Source organism: Astatotilapia calliptera, chromosome 16, assembly GCF_964374335.1.
Source record: "Astatotilapia calliptera chromosome 16, fAstCal68.1, whole genome shotgun sequence".
NCBI lineage: Eukaryota > Metazoa > Chordata > Actinopteri > Cichliformes > Cichlidae > Astatotilapia > Astatotilapia calliptera.
The window spans coordinates 10,109,641-10,130,900 of NC_137437.1; the positions used below are offsets into that span (position 1 = coordinate 10,109,641).

Sequence of the window (21,260 nt, forward strand, 5' to 3'; positions counted from 1 at the left end):
ATTTTGGATATTTTTCTTTGTTACAGCATTAAAGAACTTTTAAAAAGGGTGTCTGGTATAAGAAACACAGCTCTGGTGTACAACAATCAACATGCCCTCTGACTTGTTAACTAAACCATGTTGTAAATATCAGATAATTTATCAGATAGTCTGGATGATAAATGTTTGGTTCAGTATCAGGTCCAAATGTGATTCCTCCACTGTGACTTATGCATCTGAATCCCTCCTCAATGTTGGCATCCTTCCATACGGCCATCCACTGCTGCCTATTCTGGTTCTCTGAATGTATTAAAGATCTGTTGCACAGAACCATCTGGATGGAAGCAAAATACATGGTTTGAGGCCGGCAGTCCTGGGAATGAGTTTCACCTTGGCTCACTCAGAGAGGAGCGGCCAGAGGACGTTGGTGATTTCGGATACTGAGTGTAATTACAGAGCAAATCGTGGAGAAGTCTGTGGAGTTTGTGCACTGAATGCAGTAATCAGTGCTCTGTTTGATTCTGTCCACTGTGAATGCAAACAATGTCCCTACATAATGTTTTTACTTGTTTATAAGACATAAGACTTCTGTAATGGTAAGCACAAATACTCATAGGATACATCCATACTGAACCACAAATCCTGAAACTACCAGTGTTATGATGATCTTTTCAGTTGTGCTGTGCTTAGAATGTATCTTTATTCATAAGGTTTATGGGTAGGGGGCCAAATAACAGGTATATAAGATATAATTCCCTAAAAACATTATTCTACCAACCTAACTCACTAAACATCCTAAAATTGCCCTAGGAATCCTTTAATAAAAATAACACCAATCCAATACATTCGCAGTAGCACATACACAGAATTGTATAAAGATCATAAAGAGAGTTTTTGCAAGTTATGAAATGCCATACAGTGTTAATAACAACTGTTGTTTTAGAGTTTACTTGCAGTAAGCTGCAGAAAGCTTGCATTTCTTTCCCTTCACAAGTTGTTTCAATTTTTATACGTGTGAGAGGAATAGTAAAGTGGAATAAGCTCACAAAGTCTTTTGCTGATTTGATTGTGTGTATTTGTAATCAGATTTTCAGCATTTGCAGGATCAAGAAAAGTGTCATTACAAGTGGCAATGTCATCTACGAAACATCAATAATGCCACGTTGCTGTAATTGTGGACGGAAAGGACCAAAAGTGAAATCTAATCTAAAGCTGCATCTAAACACTAACATCACTCGAAGAAAGATGAAGATGGTTGTTGCATGGCATGATATATTTTCTGTGTGTATAGAAATGTGGCAGCTATTCCTTTTTGTTTATGCTGAGGTAGTATTTTGTCTTTGGGGTGAGAGTGGATGTGGTTTAGACTTGGTGGCTTTCTTTTCTTTACTTAGGCCTTAATTACAAGCCAACCTAGGAAACTTTCATAGAGGAAATTGAGAAACACTGATTTGGGTTCAAGAAACATCATAAAAGAGCAAGGGCGATCATTGCAGTTGCGTTATTTTGGAAATATTAATCTTTTGGCGTTTTCTTCTCCTTTTTTCGCAGTGACATTTAGAATAAGATGAAAGAGGCGGTCATGCTGTGAATTTAAATCGAATGAAAATGAGGAGGTGGAATATGCTGGTAGAAAGAAATCGAATTTGGGGGCGTTCCTCTTTCGCCTTAAAAGGGGGAACTTGACACTGTGTAAGATTATGGGGATTTCTCTTCCCGGAGATCTGGCCAGCAGGGGAGTAAACTTTTTCCTTTACTTTTTTCTTTCTTAAATCTTCCTCAGCTACTTAATGTGTTTTTGAGTGCAACCCACCTCATTCTGACCAGTTTCCCATAAAGAACCTTCCAGTGAAAGGAGTGTTGCAGAGTGAACTGGCAACCGAATGTCCCGGGGCAGGTCCTGACATTGCGTCGCCAAGAGTCCGGAGGCTGAGGTTAGTGTGGACGTTTCTGGGAAAACCTCTAGAGCTCCGATTTGCCAAAGGGGAGACCTGAGAAGAGGCAGATTCGCTTTTCCTCTGCACAGTCTAAGCGCAGGTTTCCAGCTCAGACTAACTGTCTTGCATTTTGAGGGATCTTCACTATTTCTGCAGCCAGAAGACTTATTGTTGTGGGAAATAAACAGAGCCCAAAAGAACTTTGACTAGTTGAGACGTAATTAGGGCGTAAACAAATTTTGCATTTTGGAGATGTGACGTGGTCCTTAACCTTTCACTCTAGGACTGTAGGATTTTATTGAGTGTATCCCGCGGTGATAGATTTTTTTTTTCTGAGCCACTTGAGGATGTTTGCAGATTATAACTGCAATGATCGACGCTTCTGATCTTCTGTTCTGTGAGTTGGAAACGAAAGTGCTGCTGAGATGAAGTTGTAGATCTGTGCTCTGAGCTCTTCTCGTGTTCGTATTGTTTGCCAGATTAAAGGCAGACAGCAACGTGGATTTCCTCAGTAGAAGTCATGCTCTGAAAGTGGTCATTGGCAGATTATGTGCCGATCCCGCGCGCGCTGCACTCTTCATCTGGAATTAATTGATTGTCACCCTCAGATGCGCTAAAGACGCACAGGTTCAAGGATCCACCACTGGATCTTTGCATTTACGGCAGTGAGTGTTTAGCCTACTTTAATTTCACACAACAATGAGGGGTTTTGTTCTCAGTTTAGCTTTGATATATCTGCTTACCTGGACCCAAGCCGACAAACAGACTCACCTCAAGCGGGTGCAACTGCGCCGACGCTTTCAGGGACGTTTGCGCCCTGGATATGCTTCGGCAATCTCGGTGCACAGCAACAAGAACGCACAAAATGTGCAGGCAGACGAGGCGATTCCGCTTACCGCCAGGTCGGGGAACCTGGAGGGAGTCAAGAAAGCAGGAGGCCGGTTGCGAAGGATAGGGACGAATGGACAGATTGGCTTGTCCCGTCAACTGACAGATGAAGGTACTCCAGGAGCCAGAGCCAGAGTTACCCGCATGCCCAGCAGCGCCGGGTCACCAAATCTGCTGGCCAGCTTTGCAGGAAAAAACCGAGTCCTCGTTATCTCGGCGCCCCATGACTCAGACGGCTACTACCGACTGATGATGTCACTACTGAAGCCAGATGTCTACTGCGAGCTGGCAGAAAGACACGTCAACCAGATAGTCATGTTTCACCAAGAAGGAGAGATGGGAGGCAAGGTCCGGAGAATCACAACAGAGGGGAAAGTGATGGAGGAGCCACTAGATACTGCACTCATCCCCAGACTAATGAACTTCCTAAAACTAGAGAAAGGTAAGAAGGTAGACAGCATAAGCCTCTGTCTCAACTTGTGCATGGGTCAAAACGTCATTGCAGGTGCTGATATTAACCATATCATATCCTTAATCTATTAATGTGTTGAACTGCAGGCAAGTTTGGAATGGTGCTTCTGAAGAAAACCCTGCAGGTGGAAGAGAGATATCCCTACCCTGTGAGGCTGGAGGCCATGTATGAGGTCATTGACCAGTCACCCATGAGGAAGCTCGAGAAGCTCCGCCAGAAAGGCTTCATCCAGAAGTGTAAAGGAGCAGGTGTGGAGGGACAAGTGGAAGAAGGCACACTTGCAGGTGAGAATGACCATGATAAACATTTTTTCAACATGTTTGTTTTCACAGCAGGGAAATCCACACTTTTTAGTTTTAAAACTTCTTAATTAACATTGAACCTTTCTAGAATATATCCATGGTGCAGTGATTACCACATGTGCCCTATAAACAAAAGATCTTTGGTTTGAGAGCTGCAAACAGACTTGTACGATCTTAGTGTCAGTCTGCAGCCTGGATAAACTGGATGGTTACACCAGGAAGGGCAGCCATGAGATCAAGTTGGCACTCAACCTTTCCTCAGGTTCTAGACCAGTTTGAATAATGTGAATAATGGCACTCAGGGTTTTCAGGGGGCTGGCAGCTAGATTTGTCAGCTGTTACAGTGTTCAGTGCCCTCCTATAAACTACAACAACTTCCTCACTGTAAAAACCTTTATGGTACTGGTAATGTAGAATATAGCTTTTACTAAGTAACACTGTCAGTAGTTCATTATAGTTTATTACTATCTCAGATTACTGCCTAAAAGATTCTGTGCCATTATAATGCATTGCCAGCTGAACCTTAACCCTACTCTTAGTCACGCAGTCTCTTAAAAACACCTCATACAGAAACAAACAAATTCTAAACACCAAATAACTGAAAAACTCTCACAACACTGTTAAATCCAGGATTTAAACCAAAAAAGAAAAAAAAAATTCCTCTTTGTAAAATTATGTTGTATCTTGCTGTTCATATTTTTTATAATATCGTTTACAGTGTGCAGCTGTACTCAGAAACAAAATTGAGTACAGTATATTACTGTACTAAAATTCCTGTAGTTTTACAAAGGTTGTTTTTTTTAACAGTATACACTGATGACGCATAACATTAAATTGTTACATAAGTACAATGTAATGTTACATTTAATGGAATCTGCTCAAATTAAATTTGCTTAAATAGTATACATTCAGTTTATACAAAGCACATTTTCCTTAGGAATTTACTATTTCAATTAAAAGTTTGAATTTGAATTTAAGTTAATCTTAAATTGTATTTATTTCAGTTGTGTTTTATTCAAAATTGTTGCTTCATGTTTATTAGGGTGAATAATCTTTTTTTTTGAGTGTATGCAAAATGAAATGTTTACCTGTGATCTCTGTCTCCATCTTGCCAGTTCCTGACACACCTACAATAAAACTAAACTCAAATAGCAAAACAACTCGACCTACTACAACCACCACCAGAACAACAACTACACAACCAACCACAACTACTACCACTACAACAACAACAACAACAACAACCCAGCCCACGACCACCACTACGACTACTACAACAACCAGAGCAACAACAACTACAACAACAACCAGAAAACCAACCACCACAAAAAGGCCCACTACTACCACCACTCAGAAAACGACCAGAGCTCCTACCACAGCCCTGTGGCTCCCACTGCCAAGAACTACCGCTGATCCATACTACTACAACCGCAGAGAAAGGGAACGGTACCCACCGAAAACCACCCCAGCTGGAGATAACCGCACTGACAAACTCAACAGAGATCCACACAGCCGCAAGCTACCCATCACACATAGACTCCCAAAGACCAAACCCACCAAGAAGAAGAACGGTGGAGACAAGGTAATCTGTAACATTCATTTTAAAGATAGATTTAATAGATTGACTTTGTATTTTAATGGGTTTCAGATTCATGCTATTTATAGAATACAAAACACCTGGGTATATATTAGTGCTAAAACCATACATTACATAAATTTATAAATAATATCCATGAGTACATATGCAGCACACTTCTTGCTGATTACTTTAATTGATTTTCATTGGAGCTTTTCAAATGAAATAGCTGTTTAGCAGCCAACATAACTCATTTCACCATCATTTTTTGTGTGTACAAAGAAAAGTTTACCACGACACCAGCTCAAGACCAAATCATTCTCACAGTGTTTGAATCAGTGAACAAAATGAAAAATAATATCTGCTTTTGTGCGCAGGTGTTGACTAACGAGTATGAAGACAAGTATGAGCCTAGCAAGCCAACAGCAAACAATCCAGAGGAGCCAGAAGTCATCACTGTTATCACTCCTACCAGGAAGGGAAAGCACGATAAGCATGACAAGAAGAAGAAAAAGAATGACAAGGGTGCCAAGAAAGCCGACAGAAGAGGAAAGCCAGGGAAGGAGGGAAAGATCGGGGGAAAGAAAAATGGAAAGAAGGCGTCAAAGTACCCGGAGAAAGTGGACTATCCAAAGCCCACTAAAAAGCCAACGCCACCACCAAAGAGTGCCCTTGCCTCCTTTCTGGATTACTTTGAAAACAGGAGGCGGCTGCTGGTGAGAGCATGACATAATACTGACAGTTCACAAGAGGCTCTTTCACCTGGCAAAACTCCAGGTTTCGAGCTTTGGCCAGAGGGAAATGTCAGTACTCAGAGCACCATCGCTAAGTGTGAGGACAGGTTTAACATTTTGGCCAAAGTGCTTATTTGATTTCTTGCCAAAATACAGATGAATACAAATATCAGACCATGGGCCTCTGATAAGCAGATGGCATGGACTTCTCTGCACCCAGCCAAAAATGGCTCCAACAGATGAAGCATGATATGTGATTTAATTTCTGATTTAGCATTACCTCAGTAATTAATTGATGTTGCCTCCTTTCTGTAATAATCTAAATATCTCCTCAGTAATTAACTGAGTTTTCTGTCAAATACAACTATCAGCCAGCTTTATGCTAAGCTAACTGGCCAATAGCTAGCTATATATATATATTTCCCAAACAACCTCGAGAATGGGATCAATCTCTTCATCCAACTTGCAGCAAGGAAGCAAATAAGCAAAATTCCCTAAAATCTCAAACAGTTTCTTTAAAGAAACACATCAGCACTACAGTAATGAATGCAGCTATAAGAGAAATTAAAAGACACAGCCATCAGCCAAACTCATTAGTCAAACATGAAATTAGTGCTTTTATTCTGGACTTCAAATTTTGATTGGCTTGATAGGTTTTGAGTTGGGAAGTTGAGCATTACACCATTCTGAGTCACTGAGCAGCTGGCAGTGTGGAGCAGAAGGAAGTGACCTACAGTTGGTGCGGCTCCAATAAGGAAAGACTTTGTTTTCCAAGACAGAGTACTGAAATGTTCTAAAGACTCACATCAGGACAAATCATTTATTGTTGATTAATTTTTCACTAGTCAACAAACAGGTAAGCACCTCTGTACCATTTATTGTACAGTGTCACTTCTGTATAGTGAAGTGGTAGGGTAGGTCACACAACCATCATCCAGGTATTTGAAAGACTGCACAGCTGTGAGCTAACAGACTGTGCGGCTCTGTTTTGCAGCCAGCATAGATTCTTATCACAGTGGTGCTGTGAACAGGCTGGGAAAATATGCCCCATCGTCCGCCTACAGGTTAATGTAAACATCACCTCTGCAGCACACTGTATTTGCACGCGCGCGTGTCACAGCATACACAGGATACTCTAACCTCCCTGTTTCCACTCCCTCCCTTCCTCCAGCTGATTACATCCCCCAGTGAGGAGCTCAGTATGTATGTTCAGCAGAGGGATGAGTACCTGGAGTCTGTGTGTGAGATGGCCATCAGGAAAGTTTCTATCATAACTATTTTTGGCTCTTTGACCAACTCCACCATGAAAATCGACCACTATCAGATAGGTAAGTAGTTCCATATGCAGTATGAGAGGGTTCAATACGTTTTTGTTTTTTTGCTCCTTGTTTTGACATGGTATATGCCACAATCGCTATTAACTGTAGCAAGTCTTTCAGTTGCTCAGCCAGGCACCTTTTTTGAATAGCTCATGTGGCTCTCAATTTGGAGCAGATGTTTTCCGGACGTGCAGCATTTCTCAACTGCAACATTTTGAAACAATGAAACATTTTTGAAGTTTCCAGCACTGAAGATGGATTTCCCAAACAGCCCTTCCATGCAGCAAAACACTGCAGTTAACCAGCAGAAGGCTGTAATTCTAAATCAAAGTCATGTTTCCGCTGTCAGTAAATCTTCCTTAGGATGACAGAGTCATCATAGATCCAGCTAAATGCTTTTCCTGTCATTTTAAGAGCTGCCGCTTTTCTGTTCTACTTTGCGAAGACACAGAATACTCACGTGTAGTATGAGGAAAACAATATTAAACCAGTAACACAACAGTGGGAACTTCTGTGCACCACACAAAAACAAACAAACAAACATGTTAACTAGAAATACAGAACAACAAAGCAGTTAGTCCAGGTTTATTTTTATTGCCCCGATCTACAACAACAGCCATCCCAAGTTGTTTTATATACTAAAGACCCTGCAATACAAGAGAGAACCCCAATGATCAGATACCAAGTAAACTGCAAGTAAACATTTGGTGAAAGTGGGGAGGAAGAACTTTTTAACAAGAAGAGATTTCTGACAGAACCACTTCAGGGTGAGACAGTTGGGCAAGTGAGGAGAAAGAGAGGAGAACAAGGCGCAACCTGCTGGAAAGAGAAGACAAATAAGTGAGCAGAGAAGCTCAGAGAGTTGTTCAGTGCGATGCTCAGAGTGTTTTGCAAAGTCCCCCATCAGCCTGAGCCCACAGCAGCATGACTGAGGGATGATTCAGGGTTTCCCGATCTAGCCCTGACTGGAAGCAATATGAAAGAATGTAAGAAATAGGATCTGTCTTTCTAGTCCTGTATTTCAGATCAGTAGAAGGCTTTGAGAGGCAAAGGTAATGTCATCTTAGATGAAGTTCCAGCCACATGTTCTCACTGACCTCACCACTAATCTCCTTCACAGTGAAACTCTCTTACACCGGAGGGTTGTTGATAACAATTGTGGTTATCACCAAAAAGGAAAGCATTTTCTCTCTACTTAGCACTGAAATAAACAGACTCGGGCATTCTGTCATAAATGTAAGTAAGTTTGCATGTTTTTAGGAATACAGTAGATGTGATTTGCCTTAAAATACCATTTTTCAGGGAAATGTTGTGTGAGTGCTGTCCATACTGAGACTGTGGCAAGGAAAAGTGTCTCCTGCCACATCTGCTGTCCTGTCCTTGTTTTACCTTCCTCACATTATGTCAAACTAAATGTGTTCAGCAGAGATCTCTGCTCCCACAGTGACATCCAGAATGTGCACCGACTCTGCCAAAGCCACAGTGTTTTGTGCTTCTCTGTGCAGGTGATACTAAACAGTGTTGACCTCTGAATTCAGTGATGTTAGATTCGGCTCATTTACCATAATACCGTTGCTTATTTTAGTAATTACACTTTATCTGTAGCTAGAGGTAGGAATGCCTTCAGCTTCCAATCCAAAATGTGATGAGTTCAGCAGCTATGAAGTACAGGAGTCTGTATAACATGTACCGGGAGAGCAAACCAGAGTGCATACCTTTCCTGTGCATCATCTCCTGTGGAGTTGATGTGTAAGCTGGAGACATTTAATTCATCACACCCACATGCACACAGAGAGCAGTTATAACAGTGCTTGAAAACCTACTTGTTCAAATGCAACAAAACTGCTGCTGTTTTTGTGAGACGCACTGCGTCATTTGTGCTTGGCTTCTATTTTGAGACATTTTATAGCCGTCTCAAACCAGAGGCTGCGGTTGATGTGTGTTAACTGCTCTTTGTTAAGCTTTTTAAGTGTGTCACTCAATGTGCAGATGAGGTTTTATCCAGACATAATGTTTTTATGTAGTCACATTGTTGTGGCCCACCTCTGTTGGTAAGTCTTCATTCATTTTAATTATGAAGGCTTGATTTAAGTTTAGGTTAAGCTAAGCAACAGTATGTAAATGAATCTCAAGAAAGTAAATGGAAGTCAACATAAGAGTCCTTGGAAGTGAGCGAAACTCACTGTGTGTGATCACAGTGCACAGACAAACAGCTGGTCCTTTCAGCATTGCCCCTCCTCTGCTTACAGTGACTTCATCTTTGGGTTGTAGCCTGGTTGGCCATGTGTATGTTTTGCATATAGACCATATTAAAGAGTGTTTGCTGTACATATCTGTGTGTACAGTCTGTCCTCTGCCACCTACATGTACTGGGGGTTTCCTGACGTGATTGCTCATACACATTACACAGCAGAGAGTGGGCAAACCAGCCACCAAGAACACACTGTTCCGTGGTCTGTATGTCATACACACACACGGAAGGAGCTATGATTAAAGGCTTTGGTCTGCATAAACACCAGCTCCATTAGACTTCTGAGACATCCAACCCTTTTAGATCTCAGCTGCTGTTTGTCCAGTTTGTCCCCGATTCATTCTGCATGCTTCAGTTCTGCTCTTCACTCAAGAGTCTAATTCTTAAACTTCTCAGACAAATTTGTTAAAGGAGCAGTTTTTTTGAAATCAGCATAGATGACTAAACTACAAGAGGAGTAAGCATGTTAACTGGGAAACAATTGCTCTTCATTTTACGTTAAGAAATACGACTGTAACATGTCTTAAGCTGTTTTTGTATCTTCCCTGTACTTTTCTAGCCTTTTGAAGCCATAACCATTTGAATAATTGTCAGGGGGAAAAAAAAAACCAACATTCAGAAGATGAGCTATCACTTGGTGACAGTGAGAAGAAGAAAAAAAAAAAATCTCCTTTTGAACAGGAAGAAACCTCAGGTTCAGTGAGAGGCAGCCATCTGCTGCAACCGACTGGCAGTGAGGGGAGGGAGACATGACAGAAGACAGATTAACCAATAGTGTGCAGTTTTCCTTCTTTCCCCAATTTTTCCAATCTGATATTCCAGGCAATATATTAGATTTACATTTGACTTTTGGACCATTTCACTAAGATTCCAAATATAATAAATGTTATGTTCCTTTGATTTTAACAGTTAATTGATTTTCTTTAAAGGGGAAATTAGTACCCTCTTTAAAGTAGGAAAGTAGATGTTGAATCTGTCTAATGTGCCTTTATTTCTCCAGAGAATGACAAGCCTATGAAGGGCCTTCGTCAGGAAGACCTGGTGAACCAGGATCTGATCACAGAGCTGAGGAAAGAGTTTGGCATGACCTACGAGGAGTTCTACATGGTCCTCACAGACACTGACATGAGAGTCAAGGTAGAGACTTACTCTTTCTAAGCAGTATAGGATGATTATGTGAAGGCTGTGGCTCTATAGTGTAGTGGTTTGCACATTTGCCTAACAGTGAAAGATCCCTATTTAAGTACCAGGAGGAGGGAAAAAAAAAAAAAAAAAAATCCCTTGACAGCTGTGTCGGGAAGAGCATCAAATACGCCAAATTAAACACAAGTATACCTTTTGTAGTGACTTGTGAATAATTTAATTCAGATTTAGGTAAATAGTGCCAGACCACAGTCTCATCAAGGCATGTTATATTGATAATAAAGGGGCTAGAATGCGATGGGCAGCCCCATAACAGAATGGCCGTGCTGTGTAGATCAATTAGCTTGTTGAATACTTAAATTAATGCGGTGTGAATTTGGAAAGCATGTAAGCAGTGCTTTAAGTGGCCCAAAAGAGGTGCCGGTACTCTATTTTTTTTCCGCCTCCCCTGAGGTAACAACATCTATTGAATGGGTTTTATATACAACAGTCAACAGACAACCTTATACAAAATAAATCATTTTATTAGTTTGCGGATTTGCTTGAGCTAGAAAGAGCTACTGAACATAAATAAAATGTGCAAAAAGGTATTGAAATTTATTTTTAACAAAATGTATATAAAATAAATTATAAAATAATTTGTATTTTGCTCTCTCTCTTGAGTCACTGCTGGTATCAGCAGCAGCACTTGTAAAGTGTACCTGCAGAGCTTGGTAGTTCTCCCATACTGCTTTCACTGTTCTCTCACTTGAAGCAACCCAATGCACTGATAAACACGGCCTATCACAAGGAGACGTTGTCCAACATTGTGAGCACTCTCGGTTAACTCCCTTTGGTTTTTTGGTGATGCATGGCAGAGGGAGTAAAGCTGATCTAAGAATATTTTAAAGTGGTTGATTCCTCCTACCTCCTTCAAAACATCACAAACTGCCAGTTCCAGTCTGTGATTGGAACAATGCCAGGCAAACAGGTAAGGGAATTTGGAACAAAGCTGCGCAGCAACTCCTGCTTTCCTCCCAAGCATCACTGAGGCGCCATCACAAGCAAATGCCAACAAATGTTCCTGTAGGTAGTGAGGGTCAAAGCCATTATTATGAAGACATCCTAACAGTGCTTCAGTGATGTCCTTTGCTGTGGTCCCCTGCAGCTCAATCAGTTCAAAAAATATTGTGTCTGGATTTTCACTGGAAATAGCTGACCGCAGGCACACGACAAGCACAGACTTTCCACTTATTGTAGTGGATTCATCAATGAGCACACACACAATTTTCTTTCATTCATCACTATGTCATTGACTACCTTCTTTTTCATTTCAGCTGCAATGTGATCCAGTATATTTGCACATGAGTTATTAGAGTGCAAAACTCTGCCCATCTTGACACCATTTAAGACTTGCAACTGGACATCTATTGGCATGTCTGTAAAGGGACGCCCATGCTTGCCAATCTTATAAGCTGTTCTAAACACATTGCAAGTTGAAGCGTAGTCAGCCTTTCTCATATCTTCATTGTGTTTTTGCATTGTATTTTGTGTTGCCTTCTCTTTTATTTCAACTGCTTTCTTGTGATAAATTGAGTCTCTGTGCCCTTTTATTTTCTTTCGTAGTGAGTTTTGTTGTGCAGCCTTGTCCCTTCCAAAAGACGAGATTAAGCACCCACTCCACTCCTGCGACACTCTCTGCCCTTGCTGCATGTCCACGCGAGCACAAACTTGACTACACACACTACGACCCAACTTTTGATTTCTGCTGATCAGCCACTTGTAATTTGTGGAGAAATACCGGACTTGTGCTTGGGACCAACATTCTGGCCACTCATGCTCGCTAACGCGGCTGTTGTCATCGGTAGAAATGGTGTCATTCTCGTCCTCGTCGTCGCAAAAAGTGCCGTCGTCCGCGGCTGCGGCACTAGTGCAGCTTTCATTAGCTTGCGTCTGACCTGCAGCGATATCATTCTGGCTTGGTGGGGTGTCAGCCAGCGAGTCCTCTGATTCTGACCTTGTTCTTTTACTACTCAGAGTCTGAAGCCAGGAGAGCATATTAAGTGTTCATTGTTTTTGTATTTTAACCGAGCAGCTGTTTGCGCGTTTTACACACCCTCTCCGGACCACGTTGAGTTGACATGACAACGGCAAAAGCGACGCATGCGCTTTTCACTTGTAAAACACATTGGTGTATGGGTAATGTAGTCTCTGCTCTCGGTGGGACGAATTAGGAAGCGTGCTTGTGAAGGGCGCTCTGAAAAGCGGCAGCGCAGCCAAACGATTATAACAGATGTGCAAATGAGAGTACCGGTACGCTAAAAGCACGTTCTGGGCGCATGGAGAGGTGGCGGTACTCTCAAGAGCTATATTTAGAAGTGGCGGTACTCTCAAGAGCTATATTTAGAAGTGGCGGTACTGAGTACCGGCGCGTACCGGCCCACTTAAAGCACTGCATGTAAGTCAAGCAGTTTTTTCACTCTAAAATATAAAGATGTCCCCTAAATGAACCACACACACTCACGTCTTGATGCATTCTCAATCATCCAGGAGTTGATTGGAGATTCACACACACTCACATTTTTTGTTTTGAAAAGAAGAGAGTTATAAACATATACTCACTGAATGTGACGGTGTCGAGGAAGAAGGTGGTGTGGTGAGCTTTTTTGAGAACTGTAGTTTCACGCTGTGATGAAATTCTTAAAAGTTACATGTTTTTGGGCAGCTCTTCTATTTCACACCAATTTCAAGTCCTGTTGGAGGGACTTGGGAATGCATTGCTGTCAATCAATAGCCTCTCAAAGGGCCATATAAATATACATGTGTGTACCCTTGTCCTTGATCTAGCACAGCTGATTTAAATGGCTAAATAACCTCCTCAGCATGTCTTGAAGTTCTCCAGAGGCCTGGTAATGAACCAATCGTTTGATTCAGGTGTGCTGACCCAGGGTGAGATCAAAAACCTGCAGGACACCAGCCCCTGAGGCCTGGAGTTGACTGACCCTTGTATAAAAGGCCCCAAAGTTCATAGGATAATTCTATTGGTGTTCATAAGTTTATATAAGTTTATCTACTGTTCATTTAATATTCAATCTTCTGTCAGTTTGGGCCAGCCCACCGTATGGTGACATCATCCGGTTAGTAAGGTGGGCAGTTTAAGGTCCGATGAGCAGTGTTGGTCCAGTGGGGTGCACTGATTCCTGCGGGATGTTATGTAAAACCACACACATACACATGCAACGGTTTTACAGCCCCAGAAATTGAGTCGTGACAATAAAGTGCCTCAGACCGAACCTCAAGCTCCTTTTTCCCTACTCTGCGACAATTTGCCCTTAAGTTGTGTTCTGGCTGACACACCGGGGTGACAGTAGTGCTCAAAGACTGAATCAGTGCCACAACCATGCCTATCCTTGATATCTCCACTACAACCCTAATCTAGAGGAAATAATAATGAGAGAGAATAATCTTTAGCCTAAATATGAGAACTGTCATTAATGTACCTGTAAAGCTTGAAGCAGAGAGATAAACAGCTGTCAATATAGGCAAAGATAATGTGGATGGGCATACAGATATATCTAGTGTTCACTTGATATGTCTACACTTGGTTTCTACTCCAAATTAACTTTGTTTTAACTGTTGCAAGTGCTATGGTGAGATACCAAAATTAAATGGTCTTGTTTTAGTAAAGTGTTAAGAAAACACAAAACAAGGTGTTAAAAAAAATAAATGAGTAAATATATATTTGTAATGCATCGGTGCCCAATAAACATGCAGTGAGGTACATACGTGTAAGCTAAACAGTCTAAACATATGATGTCAAAACCCTGTGACATTCCAAACAGCCTCAGCTCCATGTTATGTTTAGGACTAATTAGTACATGCTAACAAGACGGTTAGCATGATAGTGATGTGTTGCCATTGTGAGTAACTATAATAGCAGGCTCACACTAACCTTTAGGCCACCATCAGTCTCAAAGAGCCTTTAACAAGCATTTGCAGTGTAAGCTCTTCTCAGTCAGCTGCACTGTAAATAGCTGACATGACACGAAGAGAAGAGAAGCAATGCAGGGAAATGGAAAACACTCATAAAAGATATCCCCCTGTAGATTAGGCCACGTAACATAGCCAGCATCGGTAAATGCTTCTTTTTAATGTCTGTTCTGACTCTGGGAAACAAATATTTGTAAAATATTGTGAAAGTGAAGGCAGTGCTGGGTATGGCTGTTACACATGTACATACAAAAAATAAGAAGGAACCAAGCAGAGCAACAATGTAACCAATGCAAAGTGCCTTTGGATGCACACACACATCCAAAGGCATTTCTTTGGAAACAGGAAAAAACACAGAAGAAGACCCAGGAAAGCAGACACGTCATGGTTATTTCAAAACTAAGTTACAGTGTTATTGGACAAGACTGTTGCCATGTAGCATATTCACCAAGACTGCATGATCAGCTGTGTCAAAAGTCCTGCCTTCCTGGAACATAGCCTTAAGGGATTCAGTCACTGAATTGTGAAAGACCTCTAAATATACTATGATATTTTAGCAGGGAGGATTTTAATCGTACTTTTTTACTTGCCCTTTCACATAGTCTTGACTAATACTTTTAAACAGCCTTGATTAACAGCACTGCTGTTGGTCAGTTGGTCCTCTTCCAGTGTTCACTGATTCACAACTTATCTGCTTACACTTCCATTAAATCTTTCTCTTTTTCTCTGCCCTAATACTGCCAACATGGTGCTTTTACTAAAACACTGTTTAAATTTACACAACATGACATTTGCTCAACATCTGTGTATAAGGGTGTGTGTGCATGTGCCAGGATAAATCACCAGCCTGTTTTTCGGACAGATTCATCAAAGAGGCCAGTGTTCACATCCTCTGCTGTCAGCAGCAGAGACAGAGGAGTCTGTGAATGTACACGGATGTGGGTGTGTTTATTAGACAGAAAAAGGACAGAGAGCGCAGTGCAAGGAAAGGTGTGAAAGAATCAGAATGGCAACTTCAGCATGTCCTGAGGAAGATGTGCAAGTGTGTTACATTTTTGTGCGCGTTTCAGATGTTCGTGTTATGACCAGTTAGGATGAAATGAGATACTTGGTTTTGCTGCTTCCCAGAAGTTGTTACAAAGATTTGCTGGGATGTGATAAAGCCCACACCACATTTACTAACATGCATAACTTCATATAATCACATTACTGGAAGGAGTTTCACCATTTTCATGCAGTGGATTTCTATTTTAATGCCCGCTGTACTGTAGTGCTACTTATTGTTTTATTTTTTGTCGACAGGGATTTTGATTTATTTATTCTGTGGTTTCACCTCGGACTCGACCTTTGGGAGAGTATGACTGGTTCTTGTCAATCTTGTTTGTCAGCAATCCTTTGAGGTTCCCATTGCCATGAAGGCTGTATTTAACTACATCGACACCTTCTCCTCCCGAATGCGAGAGATGGAGCAGCAGAAGAGAGATGGAGTGGTCTGTAAGAAGGAAGACAAGCCCAGATCTTTGGAAAACTTTCTCTCCAGGTGAGGATTTCTATGGAAATATAGGGCATGACCAAAACACTGTGGATGTACAAACATTAAAACCTTTTTTTCTGACAAAAACATCATAAGAACTATCAGCAGGGATTTGCTGATATTCGCCCATGAGTGAGATCAGTAAATAAAGCCTGTAGACCCACTGATTCACTGATCCACTTGCTTTGAAAACCTTACATTTTAGCATTATGGTGTGGTGTTTTTGGAGACACAATTCAGGTTGAGGTTGAGAAAGTTATTAGCTAACACTAGCAAGCTTGGTTAATAAGCTGCAATCATAAACTGTTCGGGGATCACACAAGAATGGATTTGTGTACAGGAATACTGCTGTGATTGTTTTACATTTTTAATTTTGATTATTTTAGTCATAGTCTTTTGAATATTTAGTTTTAGTCATAATTTAGGCATCTGAAATATTGTAGTTTCAGTCTATTTCTATTTTTAGTCTGTTAAATATCATTGAAAGTGTAAAGGTTTGTTTCCATCTTATTTTCCTTGATATCAAATGTGAAATGTGTGCATATGCTCACTCTCCTCTTCCTCCCAGGTTTCGATATTTGGTCACATTTTATGCACAGGGCAATTACCTCTGATTGGGTCACTTCCAAACTCGTCCCGCCTTTGTACACAGCTTAAATATTTCTGATTGGATCTCACATTTTTTATTTTTTTTAGACCAAAGTATCAATATATTCCATCGCACTTTTTTGTCTCGTGCACTAGTTTTTAGTTAGTTATTGTCTCCCTTTCATCATGAAAACAAAGGTAACTGACAAAAATTATGACAAAAATAATTGGTCAGTGAAAATAACACTGGATAAGAGCACCCATGCTGATGTAGCATTAACTTGTAGCTTAAAAATAACATGCACAAACCATTCCATGGGTGCAAGATTTCCATGACAAATTGAGGTATTCAGTACAGTTTCTATTACAACATTTTATTGAGATTGATGCCATATATAGGTTGTTCCCCCAAGGATCAATATAGTCTGTGTAGTTGGAATTACTGGGTGGTCTCATCATGGTGTGTCCACATCAGTCAAATATCTGTTGCAGTCAGCTGGACCACAATTAAATAATTCTGAGCAGCACTTGGCAGACTGCAGCAGCCTGCATGTGTGTGTGTTCCATGAAAATCAAAAGTAACAAAAACCCTGCCATTCCTCAAAGCTGAATCATTTCAGTCACATTTTCTCCTGGAGATGTCTAAAGACAGGCTGTCTTTTGTTGCCATAGAGACCTGAATCCCCCCGAACACAGTGTAGAGATCTGGCAGGTTTTTGACCATAATTCCGGGTTGTCACCCTCTGGCAGTAATAAGGGGAATATGTAGCACACAAGCACAAACTCCTTGTCTTGGTACAGAGCTCTCACTGCGGGACCAAAGTGCCACTTAAATCCGGACTCAAATTTTCTGTGATTGCAGGTTCCGATGGAGACGTCGCCTGTTCATTATCTCCGCTCCCAACGACGAGGAGTGGGCCTATCAGCAGCAGCTCTACGCCCTCAACAGCCAAGCCTGCAATCTGGGTGAGTCACCAGAAGTCAACCAGTTTAACTTTTCAGAGGTCACTTCAGTTGCTAAAAGCTCAAATATGCTCGCCACCCAAGCTCTAATTGAGTCTCTCTGCTGCTTGGTGCTGTTTAGGTGGTGTAGGTTTTTTTCTCCAAAATCTGCTGCCTGCTGCAACCAAAAAGCAAATCTATAAGAAACACAGTTGCAGGCTCAATGAACCAATTGTTAGTGTGATTAACACTCCTTAGTCTAATTCATCGTAAACGGTCACGATGTGCCTGTTCACTGTACTCTGTACCCTATAAGAAATGTTGTAAGAGATTGAACAACTGACCTTCCTATTAGTGGAAGATGCACAGCCGCCCATAACAATCTTCTGTTCCTGCAAGTCCGAAAGTACAAAGATTCATTTCCAGGGAAGAAATACCTAAAAGAGCAGAACTCTTTATGAAACTTGCCTCTGATGACATGTTTATTCCAAGGTGACCTTCTCTTCACACGGGCCTGTGTCATGTCCCTGCTTGCCAAAATGTTAGTCAGAATATTCATGAATATGTTAATCAAATGAAGAAGCAATGAAATCAAATGAACAAGTTATGTTTTTTTGTTTACTGCAACTTTCCAGACGTTATCAGCCTGTGTTTATGCACATGAGCACTATGTGTGTGTTAATGCATGTTCACCAGTGGATGTGGAGAAGGATCCCAGATGACGGAACTGGCAAAAAACTGAACTGTTTTTCTTTTCCTCCCCTGGCAGGAGACTTTTCAGCCGGCCGGTTAGTCAATTTTTCCACAGCAACTTGAAAGTTATTACGGCACATCTCAAAAAGAGGCATTTGTCTCAACTTTGCAAATCTCAACAACCTGATACGTTTGACAGGTTTGTGGAAGACACGTGTAAACTTTAAATAGCCCACGGTGAACTTTCCTTCTCTGTGAAACCAAATAACTGCTGTCAGCAGGACTTTCTGCCCAAGATGAACCTCACGCTCTTGTTTTGTTTGCACAAGCTGAAGATTTTGGACATTTCTTCCTGGCTCCCTTCAGACTTTTGTTGCTTCTGCATATTCATACAGGTTAACATAGGCTGTAAAAAACACTAAATGGTCTTTCACGTGTATGAGCTTGACCTTGAGTCAGATGTTTTATTTGTAACAATCAGCCATTAAATCTACAATTACATTATATCAGTTTCTGACCTTAAGGGCTAGTGAACAAGATGACAAGTAATCTTTCACTGCCCTCTCTTTTTGAATGTTTCATGCCTGTTTCACCTTCAAACACACATACACTGTGTGTACACAGGGGCATTAAATAGGGGTTTATATTTAAGCCAAAGCAAATTTTTACAACCTTGCAATGATAAAAAATATTTTTAGCTTACTGTTGATCTGTGAAGCATTAACAGATTATTTATCATTTGTCCTAGCTTATAAAGCTCTCATGAAATATAACTTCCTAGAAAGTGCTACCATTTATCTGTTTGAGTGTACACTGTTTTTATTTAAGTCAAGTCAGATGATTGAAAAAATCAGCTTTTCTTGCTTTATCACTAGATCCAGTTTAGGTTCTACTGGGACTTTTTTCCCTTCGTGTGTTGCTCTTGGCTGGTTTAGCACCCAGGGCTGCCCCCTCGCTCCCTCATCCCACACAAAGGCCTGTCCTGCTGACTGGGCTGAAGGCCTGAGAGGTTTGATCCTGGTATTCAGCACTTGGCGCTCACCAAGTGAAGCCAGCGTTCTCCTGTGTTTAATGTGGGCTTTCTCGCTTCAGAGGAAACAGCTTTTTTGGCAGGGCTTTCTGGACCACCATCACATTCTCCTCCCTTTACCTAGAGACCAGTGCTTAGGACAGTTCCAATAACAAATAAGTAACAATCAGCCTAAATAAGCAGACTGATAAGGAACAGTTGGTCAGCATACTGCTGTTCTCATTTGAAGTCATGCTGTTGTCTAAAAATTGTTTGCCTCATTCTGATGTCTTTTCAAAAAATGGTTGCCATGGTTACACAGGCCTGAGGCACATCGCCATTCTGAAGCTGGTTGGCACAGAGTCGCCAGATATGGGCGGAGTCTTGGAGCTCTATCCTATCAATGGTAAGAATATTTAATACAAAATAGTGAACAGATATATTTTCTGAAAGCTAAGGTCTCTACTTTTTTGGTATCTGAGTTCTGTGTGATAAGTTTAGAGGAAGAGGAAAATGTCGATGTGCTACATCTATTGTGAAATTCACTCTTTAATACGTTGTTCCTAACCTGATCCTCTGGTCCATCCAGGGAGTGCTACCGTGGAGCGTGAAGGGCTCTCAGCTACCCTCGTGAAGGACATGAGAAACTACTTCCAAATCAGCCCAGAATACTTCTCCATGCTGCTGGTGGGGAAGGATGGCAATGTCAAGTCCTGGTACCCCTCACCCATGTGGTCCATGGCCATTATCTATGACCTGGTAGACTCTATGCAGCTCCGCAGACAGGAGATGGCCATCCAGCAGTCACTTGGCATGCGCTGCCCTGAAGATGAATATGGTGGCTATGGTTACCATCAACATGGATACGAACACAGTTATCAGGATGGCTATCACCAGGGGTATGGTTACTAACAGGTGTGTGCTTTCCAATGATGCACACTGGCCTGCAGCTGGTCCTTGGTGCTACCTTCCTTTGGCCCAAAACCTTTTTGTGTCTTTCCCATCTCCCACCGGGCAGTTGGCACAGACGAGTATTTTGTAGCACTTAGTGAAGGGAAGAAAAATGCTTTCACATATCCAGTTCTTTAACATTCCCTATATAGCATAGTACGCTGCTTTATACTTAGCAGCGTCAGATCTGGTTAGTCAGTAAATTTATGGATGAACCTGAAGGTTCAAAGATGGATTGCGTACTTTAGTTTTTGCCGGGGTTTTTTTGTTTCTTTCAACTTAAAACATTATTGCATCGTCTGTCATCTCTAGCTGGCTTTTTTAGGTCAGACTTACATAGTTTCAGCACACACGTTGATTTTGTGGATAATAGAACATATTTATTGGACATCTGTTGCATTTGAAGTGCAGTTACCAATAATATTATTAAAAGCATCACATTATTTCTCTTTTGTAAAGTTTCTGTTGCTATACATTGTTTCTATTTATACTCTGTTTCTATATGGCTATATGAAAATAAACTTTTGTTTACTACCAGGTCCTTTAAATTATTTGTCTCACTTTCAGTGCCAATGCACTGCAATAATCTTTTGAGCAACACCTCCCCCTAGTGGCAAAACTGGAAAGATATTTCCAAGTATATTTTAGTGGTCATGTAATGACTGAAACAACCTGCCGTACTTGAAATATCTACAGTAGTTTCAGACCTTCTCAACTTACTGTCCCCTCAATGCAATCACATTTGCAAACACACTTTGTGAGTAAGAAGGGCTGGAATCCACCTACCCATTTTCTTCCACTTATCCAATTAAAGGCATGGGGAGGCTGGAGCATCTCTCAGCTGCCATAGAGCAAGAGACAGAGTTTGTATTAAACATGGCCAAAGTGTATGTACAAGTAAGTCTTGTTCATTTAAAGCTTAGACATCAGACTGCGTTACAGTCTCTTTTCTCTTGGATCTGTATAATGTTAG

At 41.2% G+C, this 21,260-nt stretch overlaps 1 protein-coding gene across 1 annotated transcript; it reads left to right on the plus strand.

Annotated features, from left to right (window-relative positions):
* Nucleotides 1-1,677: 1,677 nt before the first annotated feature.
* ccdc80 (coiled-coil domain containing 80) lies at nucleotides 1,678-20,824 on the plus strand. Its single transcript, XM_026144280.2, has 10 exons — nucleotides 1,678-3,246; nucleotides 3,363-3,560; nucleotides 4,694-5,160; nucleotides 5,532-5,870; nucleotides 7,060-7,216; nucleotides 10,459-10,595; nucleotides 15,959-16,110; nucleotides 17,555-17,658; nucleotides 19,659-19,742; nucleotides 19,926-20,824. The coding sequence occupies exons 1-10, from the start codon at nucleotides 2,616-2,618 to the stop codon at nucleotides 20,246-20,248; spliced, it is 2,592 nt and encodes an 863-aa protein (XP_026000065.2). The 5' UTR covers nucleotides 1,678-2,615; the 3' UTR covers nucleotides 20,249-20,824.
* Nucleotides 20,825-21,260: the final 436 nt, after the last annotated feature.